This window comes from Bombus bifarius, unplaced genomic scaffold, assembly GCF_011952205.1.
Source record: "Bombus bifarius isolate JDL3187 unplaced genomic scaffold, Bbif_JDL3187 scf7180000009462_frag, whole genome shotgun sequence".
Taxonomy (NCBI): Eukaryota; Metazoa; Arthropoda; class Insecta; order Hymenoptera; family Apidae; genus Bombus; species Bombus bifarius.
Genome location: NW_022885134.1, coordinates 4,984 through 17,040, shown reverse-complemented (window position 1 = coordinate 17,040; position 12,057 = coordinate 4,984). Strand labels below are relative to the sequence as shown.

The following is a 12,057-nucleotide window of genomic DNA, read 5'->3' as shown; positions in this document are numbered from 1 at the left end:
CTAGTCTCACGGACATACAGAAATTCCATTACCTGCAGTCCGCCCTGCAAGGAGAAGCAGCCGATTGTTTAAACGCGTTACCCCTTAGTAATGTAAACTACAGTCAGGCTACAGCCGTTCTCAAGGAGAGTTTCGAATGTCCACGATACACAGCTTTCAGTCACTGCATGGCAATAATTGATTATCCAAGGATAACCAAAGAATCTCCAACGGAATTAAGGCGCTTAGTCCACACATTTAAACAACACATATATGCATTGAACAAATTAGGAGAATCCTACCCCGATACCAGTGCTATGCTCAACAGCCTCATCCTCTCGAAAATACCACTAAGTATCCAAAAACAATGGGAAATGACGCTGCCCAATAACGAGGTGCCTCCGTACATTCATTTACTAAACTTCCTAGAGAGATTAGCACGAAGCTCCAGACCGATCACCACGGTCAAACAAACAAGAGAATCACCGGAACAAACTACTCCGGTCCGTCAACGCGCACCATGAGGGCATGCACTTACGACGACACAGGTTACTCCAACATGCCCCACCTGTCAAGGACCACACCCCATTTGGAGATGTGACACCTTCAAAACCAAATCCCTTCGCGAACGCATTCGGGAGGTCAAAAGAGCATCACTATGCCTCAACTGCCTCGGGAAAGGGCACGCAACGAAGCATTGTTTCGCAGGATCATGTCGCGTATGCGGAGAACGACACATCATACAATGCTGCATAGGACAAAACGCCATTCAGGGTCTCGTTCCAGCAAGTCCAGCCCGAAATCTTCCCCATCAAATAGCCGATCCACAACACCTTCTTTGCCACCCTACGTATCACCCACTCGTCGCAAAAAGCACACAACAGACCACAGATCGGAAACACCACGAATAGCCGCGTCTCCAAGTCCACCGCCCAGTGACAGACGAACACATAACCAATGACGCCGACGATCGACGACTCCGTTGATGACCGAACATATCAGACCAATAGCATCCGAATTATTATCCAATGATCTAATCATCACAGCGCAGATTAACATTTTGAATGATAAACAGCAACCAATCCGATGTCGAGCGTTGCTCGACACCGGATCTAGTATGAATTTCATTACCGAGGAATTAGCAAAATCGCTAAAGATAAGGCAAAACAAATGTTCGGTCCCAATCGGAGCTCTAGATACCTTGACAACGACTTCTAAGCGACACATCACGGCCACGATCACTTCCACTGACGGTACATACACACGGACATTAACGTTCCTTGTCATTCCGACCATATCAACCTTAATTCCCAGCGAACCCATCGATCGTTCGACACTTGAGATACCAAAAAATCTCAAATTGGCCGATCCACGATTTCATTTACCAGCTCCGATCGATGTACTACTAAGCTCAGGTTCAACACTCGCGTCGATGTGTGTGGGGCAAGTCAACCTAACGCAGCCAGACGAGCCTGAACTGCGTCTGCAAAAGACGCGATTCGGATGGGTAATCGGGGGGGGGGGGTCCAACTTCCCAAACCGCGACAAACATATTTCACACATCCACGACGACTTTACAAGCAGACCCCTCGCGGTTTTGGGAAATCGATGAAGGACCCTCAATTAAACATATCTCAGAGGGCAGATCGACGATGCGAAGAACACTTCCAAGCCCACACCCGACGCACCAGCGAAGGACGATACATCGTCGCTCTACCTTTCAACGATCAGCTTCAGTCACTCGGATCCTCTAAAACGCTGGCAATTAGACGACTCGCCTCACTCAATCGCCGATTCCAGCACGACAAACGCTTCGAATCAGAATATCGAACGGTAATACAGGAATACCTGGCATTGGGACAGATGACGAAGGTCAATGTCAACCACTCCGACGACAACGGATACTATTTACCCCATCATGGCGTGACCAAAGCATCGAGTCAAACCACCAAACTCCGTGTAGTTTTCGACGGATCGGCACCAAGCACTACCGGAACCTCCCTAAACGATACACTTTACACAGGACCCAAGTTACAGGAAGATTTATTTTGTATATTAATTAGATTCCGGGCTCATCAGTACGTACTCACTGGCAACATCGAGAAAATGTATCGGCAATTCCTCGTACGACCAGAGGATCGGAAATATCAAAGGATATTATGGCGCAGCGCGAGTGGAGAAACAGAAACATATGAGCTTAACACCGTAATACTCTTATCATAGAAATAGAAGCAGTCCTCAATTCCCGCCCGCTAACTCCTATCTCCACCGATCCAAATGATCTCCTAGCCCTCACTCCCGGACATTTCCTCATTGGCGATTCATTAATGTGCTTACGTGATCGAGATTTCAGAGACATTCCATCGAACCGACTCTCCAAATGGCAGCATATCCAACAGCTTAAACAACATTTTTGGAACCGCTGGCATAAGGAGTATTTGAACGAGCTAACCAACCGCAATAAATGGAGCAAGGGTGGACACAGCATCCAAAAGGGCACAATCGTCATCCTCGGAGAGGACAACGTTCCCTCCATGCATTGGCCTCTGGGCCGAGTTATCAAGGTTCATCCAGGCGCCGATGGTGTCATCCGGACAGCTACAGTTCAGACGGCAAAGAGCATTTTGGATCGGGGCGTCAAAAGGCTTGTCCCACTGCCAATTCAACCCGATCTCGAGAAACCCGAACAACTAGCCACCGAGACGAAATAAGATGGGAACTTCAACCACACCTCGCTAGTTTGATCGGTACCCTCTCAACGGGGGGGGAGAATGTTACGCCATGCGGCTTACCATAGGTCATATTCTTAACTATCGATCGCGGCACTATAATGTCGCAGACGGATCGTCGCGTCTGCCCGGCAAACAAACATTGTAGTGGCAAGCGCATGGTTCATTAAGCAGGGCGACTTCCAGAAACGTCGACTCGTGGCCCGTATTTTACCTCGCAGTAAAAGAATGTGGCGTGATCCGAACGTAGTGGGGGTCGCCTTCCAGAAAAAACGAAAAAAATCGAAAGGCGTTCAGAACTTTTCGAGAAGTCGAACCGTCTACACATCTGATATGTCGCGCATTACTTATCAACCAAAACGCAGTTACATTTTTTTTGTTCCATTTATATCTTTCTAGTTAATAAGTTGTTGAAATAAACATTAATTTATTTGTGTTAATTCTGTGGAATTTCATTGAACTACCCTTATTATCATAATCGAAATAAGGGGATCGATCAGTTCGTGGCGTCGATTATTTAATCGTAACGGGAACTTACAACTCTCGTTGACGTGCTATCTCGCGATCGCGTCTCTCCGTGAACGGTCGAAACAAAATGATTCACTAAAAACTGTCCTGAATTCCTAAGAATTTATTTACCGCAAAACTGACAAAGTGTTTATTTAAAAAATGAGGTTGAAGGTAGTCATTTTCTTTCATTTCATTCATTTTCATTTTCTTTCTTAAGTATGGCTAACACAATATCTAATCAATTAAAATTTTATATTTTCACGTGAGTTCCTTTAGATAATTATTATCAACATGATGACTAACTCTTACGGATTAATACGTGTCTGTAGGGCAATCCGGTGGACTTGATCGGCTTTTTACTTCGAAAGTTGAGTAATCGGTGTCGCTTTCTTACGCATCTTTGAACTGTATAAATGTTTTAAAATTGTTTGATCCAGAATGTACCACACCGGACAATCAAGAAGGCAGGTGCCTTGACTACAGAAAATGTAAACCTCTGCAAGAAATATGGCAGATACAGTACCGTACAGCCACCGATTTTTATAGACGATCAGTGTGCAGATACCAGGGCAATGTTACGATCGTTTGCTGTCCGAACGATCCAAACAAAGAGAAGAGAGAAATTTTAATAAAAACTGTGTACAAGTATAAGGCTTTGCGACCACCATACTGTGGTTTTAGCAACGTCTCTCATACCAGGCTGGTCGATGGTAAACCAGCTGAACTTGGTACGTTTTATGTCTTTCTTTCCGATTAATAATAAGCCATTTACTGCAAAGAATGAACTTTAAAGGCATTAAACAGCACATCAATGTACATTTCAATTAGACTAAATAATAATGCTATGATTTCATCGGTAGTAACTTTACTTATTAACTTGAATTATTTCTTTCTTTTACTTCATGTTAGGAAGAGTATCTTTTTGCTTGAAATAAAAAATTGATATAGGAGTAATAATATGGATAGAGATGAAAAACTGTTAGGGCAGAAATTACACGTTTGAACTTTATAGTTCAGTATAGTTCAAATAGAAATTATATAGAATTATTTAATAATTTGTACTCCACTGGAATAAAAATTTAATTTCTGTCTTTATCAAATCTCTATTTCAGAGTATTTGTACGTATGTACTTATCGTCTGCTGTATGATCGAATATCGAATAGGTAATAATCGTTGTTACCCGTTATGTGAGAAAAAATTATGTATATTCACAACTATGACTATTGCATTTTAGGCGCTTGGCCATGGATCGCTGCATTAGGTTTTCGTAATCCCCGAAACCCAGACAAACCAATATGGAAGTGCGGAGGTTCCCTGATATCGGCTAGGCATGTTTTGACCGCAGCACATTGTGCACATATGGATGGAATAGAAAACATACACAATCATAATATTGCCATTCTTAGATTGGTGGAGGAGGTGCCATTTTCGAGTAAGTCCTCATATATATATATATATATATATGCTATTGAGTATTACTGAAGTATCATATCCTGAAATTTCTTACTGTACACATATATTGTGTCATAAAGCGTGTACAATTCTTTCTCATACTTTTGGTCATTCGTTTCCTCCATTTTCATTTATTTTTTTATTTTTCAGGGTACATATATCCCATTTGTACGAAAGAGCCCCTACGAAAGAGCAACTTCGTCGGCTATAACCCCCTTGTTGCTAGATGGGGAGCATTAAGATATAGTAAGTGATACCAATTTTATAATAAAATTAAACAGTTCCAGTCTTAAATATCTTTCTTATTTTCTTCGTAGGACGACCACGACGTAATGCATTAATGGAAGTACAAATGCCAGCGATTAAGAACGCCGAATGCAAAATAGCTTATTCCAAATTTCCTAATGCACCTGATATCACTGATGGTATAATATGCGCCGAACATGCTCAGGGTGGAGAGGATTCTTGTACGGTAATTAAGTTACAGAGTTACTACAAACTATACGGTATCTGAAGACACGTCAATTCGAATTAACATCAAATCGACGTCTTAAACATTAAAAATAATAGATAAACACAATTTAATAGTTTTGCCCACTTCTCACACCTCATTATGGTATTTAATCTAACTTCCTTCTAATCCTAGTTTTGCTCAAAATACATATAACATGTACATTATAAATTGGAGTATTTCAATACACAAATCAATAGAAGATTATTACTGTATACAAGTATAATTTCAATACAATTCGATTGATATATTTCGGTACCTTTGATTAAAAATTTAACGATCCTTTCAGGCTGACCGCGGCGGACCACTGCTGATACAACATGAATTAACCTCGTATTTAATAGGTATTGTGTCTTATGCTTATAAGTGCGGCACAGCTGGGTATCCCAGCGTTTACACTAGGGTCACATCGTACCTTGACTTCATTCTCCAAGCGATGCAATAATATGATATTACTGTTCCATAAATATCATTGTGTAAAAAACGTAAAGTTGGATTTTCTTATTGTGGAGATAAGAAACAGCTCAAATTTACATTGTTTTGTACGTTACAAATTATAGGCTTAAAATGTACGAAATGTAACTTTGAAACGACACTAATTTTTTACGCACGATAAACCTCCACGACTTAGGTATGTAAAGATGATAAGCGTATATTAATTCTATTAATTTTGTAATAATAAACCAACTTTCTGAGAAGTTCTGTAAATTTCGTTTCTGTTGTATCAAGAGAATAATGGAATATTCCACTTAGATCGTATACTTCTTGTATGTACATACAAAATTTTCCGGCTAATCTAAAACACTTCATAAGATAGAGAGCTTCTGGAAATTCGGACACAGAGAGTGCATAAAACACAAGATAAGTCTCGTGTCTTTCAAAATTATTTTTTATTCGCTAAAAACGTCCTGTGTACTCATGCAATCACATGCAACCTCGAAACTTCACTTATTTTTTATCACTTTCCGATTCAATACACTGTTTCTGCATTTTTGACTATATGTAGGAGAAATTTCCATTCAGCCAAAGGTATACTTACAGATTACAGATTCCTATACGACTCTCCGTAAAAATTTATCCGCACTCCAGATAGTTAAAAATTCTGTCGACCATATTGATCCATCTGCACTCTTCGTATGACGTCACCATCTGTTCAGTGCTGCTGCGTAGGTTTCATTGTGTTACGTCAATTCGTTTGTGACCGTTGCGCGAGTAATGGCGCTTTGCAATGGTAATTTGCAGGAAAACAGTGCAGGATGCTGTGATTCGTTTCTTGTGGTCGGAGGCTATGTCTGATGCCTATATTTATCAAAGATTTAATGCACATTATGGAGAAAGTGTTTTGTCACGAAGTGTGTTTGAATGGGCACAAAAGTTCAAAGAAGATCGCACAAGTGTTATGAAAAAACAGCTGGACGCCCGTCCACATCCACGATGACAACATTGAACGTGCTATCTATGGAATAGACGAGTGACACTGGATAATGTGGCAAATCATTTGCAAATCAGCCACGGCTCTGCTTATGCAATAGTGCACGACAGATTTGGGTTTTAAAAAGTTTGTGCGAGATGGATGCCGAAAAAGCTGATGAAAAGGTGAAGACGACGATGCATTCGTGGTTCGCAGCTCAGCCCAAAACATTTTTTAATAAGAAAATACGAAGATCCTTCAGCAAATGGACAAAGTGTATACAGAAATTGAGTGATTATGTCAAAAAATGATGTATGTCTTTTTTGACAATTGCTTAAAATAAATTCTACACCGACAGAGCGGGTAACTTTTTACTCACCCTCGTAAGACACTTAAATTTCCAATCTATTATGATGAACAAAAGAGCTTATACTATTAAATCTAATTGTATTTTGTTGCATGAGAGTACACGTGTATGTGATGTACATTACCTTTATATCACCTTGAACGCTTCAATATTGCGCATATATACTATATTTTGTACAGCTTCTATAAAATTTTGTATGTTTGTTTAGGCTGTTAATCTAGAGGCTGGAGTACAAAGAAGTGGCACAATGATGTGGGCTGACGACATTTATAATTATCAAGGAATCACCCCTACATTCGCTCAGGTATATATCGTTCACTATAATGTATTTAACATATATGATTGTTAGAATATTAATAATTAATTTTTAATTCTATCATAATTTTAATGAAACTGTCCCTTGGGAAGGAAGAACTGATACCTTGATATCACGGTTTATACATCCTATATGTACGACAAATTTTAGAACATTATATAACGAAGAACCAGATCGTCGTGGCCATGTGATGTGAATAAAAGGACTTGAATTTGATGATATTTTTATAATGTTAGATAACATAACTAAGTATCTTCACAGTAAGATAGGATGACATGGTTTACATGATCTTAATGTTGTTCACTTGAGTGATGATATTATAAGGAAAAGTGTAATATCACAGGTAGGATGATTCATAATTTAGAACTACTAACTCATGTATGTATTAAAAATTAAAGAAATATATTAAATTTTATAGGATATTTATGTTTAGTAACCAGTAATTCAGAGATTGGTATTCATGGTTACTATAACGAGGCTGTAGAAACGCACCCTTTCTTCTTTGCGAATGGTCCTGTATTTATGTCTAAGTCGAAACTGGAACCTCTGAATAATTTAGATTTATTCTTGTCATTTTCTAAAATACTTATCTACAGTATACCATAAGGAATGATACCGTATCACACCTAATCAAGTGCCTTAAGAAACATCAACAGGATATCACAGTAATCCCTTATCGACTGATATGTAAGTAAAAGTTATGTGTCATTGTTATACACAGTTATGTGTTAGTGTTATACACAGTTATTTATCATTTTCTATTAATTCAGTTGTAGCCACTACAATATCTATGACACCGGTAGTAATTATAAGAACAATAATGATGTTCTATAAGAGGAAATGATGATTAGGAACAAAAACTTACAGGTAAGTCAAAGTATATGTTATTTGCCATTTGAAAAGAAAGTTACTAACTTAGAATTTTTTGATAAATAACAATTGTGCAAAATATATTGGATTTCAAATTTGTCAAAAATTGAAATTTAAGAAGCGTTGTAATAATATAACATTAATATTTTGATTTTTCAGGAGATATCATGCGGTGGATGGATAATATGTAAAAAATATTAAGCAGTATATGAATTTTCATATTGCGTAGAGATAACAAAATGAATTTTAAAAAATGTCGACATAAGAAATAAGATATAGCATCATGACAAAGAATATATAAAGACAGTTTCATTTTTTATAAATAAAAATTTGTTGTTCCAGATTTTGAAATATAGTGAAACGTTCAATTAGTATCTTAATATCTTTAAATAATTATTATTTTAGAATCAATTGTAATTGTATCATACGTACTTTTGAATTCGTGCAAGAACATATGTAATTTTGAAGTAGTTATTATTAGGAAATTGTTAGACGCGAACAGTATGCGAAAAGTAAGTATGTAGTGTAATAATTATCAATCAAAACACAAGAATTAAATTCTTGAGGAAAAAATTTCCGGAATTTCTTATTTACACGATTATAAAGAAATCCATAATAAAAAGGAGCTGCTTTCTAATACTTCTCTTCCTTGTAATGCCTACGTTAATAATAACGAGGTTCGACTTTTTGTTTTTAGAGGGATACTGGAAAATTTGAAAGTACAGTACCATTGGGAAGAAAATCACGATATTGAAAACGATATTTGCAAGTAAATTTCCAAAAAATCTGTTTTCAAATTTTCGCTTCCTATTTCACATTAAAAGAAAGGGAGGGCTGCCTTCTTTTTCTGCAAGACAAAACAAACATTCCGAATCTCGTATCAATGAATGATGTCAATAAGTTATTTTTCTTTTCAGATTGAACAATATTCCAGATTTATTCATAATTTCATACTACGCGAAGAATAGACTTTCATGGGTATATAAAGGAAATATTAAGTATAGGAAAACTCTTTTTCGTTGTAGGTGACATATGCTTCACGGTTGAACACATATAAATGAAAAAGTACTCTTATGGAGAAAAAGAATTGATACCTTCGATTGACATTAGATAATGTATATAAACTTATGAACAATCACTATCAGTTTGTATTTTAGGTGCACACGCAGATTTGTTGGAGTTCTTATAAAATGTACTTCCTGTACGAACGTTTTATTCTTCCAAATTTTACGATGCTATGTCTCATATAATAACTATATGGATTAAACGTAATATAAATGATCCGAAAATAGACTCGAACGACATTAATTGTCTTTCTATTTATACCAATATCGAAAATACAAGTAAAGCTGGAGCAATAGTATGCAAGAATGGACTATTTATTATTTTAAACCAAATCATAGCATATTCAGAATGCACAGTATTATCATGAAATGTAAATGAATCAGTTGTAAACGAACGATTTTACTGTAAAATCGTTGCCTCCTTTTTTTCATCTGAAATATATCAGCAATGAGTACATTCTTTTAATATATAATAAAACGAGATATCTTTATAAAGTTACATATGTCATCACTGTTAACTGTTATCTCGTATGACACCAAATATACCGTTAGTATGGAATGATATTTTTATGAAGATATACTTTAATGATAGATTTTATGAATGAAACGTTATATAAGAAAAATTATCTCTTGTCATTCTATGAAGTGTAGTAGCTAATGAAGATTAATTTTACGAAGTATTAGAGCAAAAGAGAATTAAAAAATTAAAAAGATCTAAATAAGATTGTTCGTGTGGCTTAATTATCTCAATTCTGGTACACCACTTGTTACATTCTAACTAATTAGAGCTAAACAATAACTTGCAAATATTAAAGATATTAACACCTTAATATTAACACCTAAAGGTTTTCAGGAAATTTTATAATATTTGATTATTGTATATCTAGTCATTGATTGATAAAATTTCTTGTATAAGCATAGATCGAGGTTGACGTCATACGCAGATTGCATTACAGGTATCGTTTTAATTTATTTTATGGCTAGAATCATTTGAATATTATACGAATAATTATTTCCATTCGAACGATTAATAAATCACGTACCTATAAAAGATATATTATGAAAAAGACGTGACGAAACAAAAAAATATTGGAAATTCCGTTGTCATTAGATCAATTATTTTTGCAATGATTTTTATTTCCATGTAATTACATATGAAATGGGTAATTCATTAACATCTGCTCGAATCGAATATAATTCGTTACACTTCACAACGATTCAAATAATGGACGGGAAATATATAATAACTTTCCTGTCCTTGCGATAAAATAGTACTGTACAAATCAGATGATACAGGAAATACCCAAAAAACCCAATTACATCCACATTGCATGACAGCACACTTGCAATGGATTTTTGTGATTTCAATGTCACAGACAATGACACAACTAATCAGAACACGTTCGAGGCTATGGACATTGAAATTACCGCGTGTTTAATACGTTTAAAGCATAAATCTAAATTTCACGCGATTATTTCTTTGTACATTGTGAAACTCTTAAATTATCTTAATCGAATAAATAATCCTAATGTAATAAAACATCTTGAAATAGACCTAGATATCTGAAACAGAAACTCGAAGGATAAGAAATCCTAAAAGGTACTAATCCTAAAATAACAAACTCCTAAGTAATAAACAAGTGATAAAACCTGTTATAAATAATAAACCTTACCTGGAATAATCAAATCCTAACTAATGGAAAATAAAATAAGGCAAGCAATTTGTTACGACCGTTCGCGGAGAGACGCGGTCGCGAGGAAAACGCGTCAGCGAGAGGCGTAACTTCTCGCTACGATTCGGTGAATCGACGCCGCGAAGTAGTCGTTCCCCTGTTTCGGGTAGGATAACAGAGGTGGTTGATTGAATATTACACAGTAGTAAGTTAGGTTTCACCGTTTATTCCACAACTTATGACGAGGATGCTACACTGGTGCGTATATACGAGATTGGTGGAGAGCCCGCTCGAAGGATGCTGCTCGTTCGAAGGATGCAAACACAGTGCCCTTGGGAGACGATGCTGTCTCGGAGGAAGGCTAAGGATCGGTCTAGCCCACGGGACCATCGGATTTGTTCGTGCCGATGGTATTTAGGAGAGCGAGGGATTAGCCTTCGTTTTTAATTGCTCAAACGAAGGGTCTTAACTGCCCTCGAGAGAAAGTGATTAATGGGGGGAAAGTTGCCGCGTGCGTGACAAAAAAACAACTTTCCCTTGTCCTGCCGTGGTAGACAATAGTGTTTAGAAACTCCTCGGGACCAGATGTTTGTTTTGTTTAAAGGACCTTTTCTCGTAAATCTATGATTTATGGACGGTGCTTAAGGCTATTGAGTGTACGCCGTACGGAAGAGCGGACCTCTGGTGTCCGTCTGGCCCGCGGTGTGTGACCTGGGCCAGGCAGAGAGTCGCGCGGCGTAACACAATTCTTAATCTTTCAAGTAATTCTTCCGAAAACACAGAAAGATAGAGAAATTAAAAAGACGCAGCACAAATTGCAGCACAATGAAAGTTTCAGAGCGATGAATACGATCGTATTAAACTAAATAATTTTCAAAAGTGAAATTACACTGAAACGTATATCGATGATATTTGTCATTTCTACGATCTGTTTCGCTTGATCGTGCTTCTTTTCTGATGTAAATTCAATTTATAATACGAACTAAGTTTCCTTTATTATTATTAGTCCTGCGTCTTTTTATTTCGTCACTTCTTTTATTTCAGAACAATGACGGGCTCCAAGATGCTGTTCGGATGTTTGGCGTTAATTGCTTTTCTGCATCCATTAGTTCACGTTTGTACTTCGAGTAGTACAGCTCAAGGTTTGTACTTCGAGTTGTCTTTTTCCATGCAC

General features: G+C 37.2%; 1 protein-coding gene across 1 annotated transcript; it reads left to right on the top strand.

Annotated features, from left to right (window-relative positions):
• Positions 1-964: 964 nt before the first annotated feature.
• On the top strand, positions 965-5,627 carry LOC117215233 (venom serine protease Bi-VSP-like). The gene is made up of 6 exons (XM_033461626.1): positions 965-1,232; positions 3,641-3,946; positions 4,454-4,651; positions 4,822-4,917; positions 4,989-5,143; positions 5,472-5,627. Exons 1-6 carry the CDS (start codon positions 965-967, stop codon positions 5,625-5,627), a joined length of 1,179 nt encoding a protein of 392 aa, XP_033317517.1.
• The last annotated feature ends 6,430 nt before the right edge of the window (positions 5,628-12,057 follow it).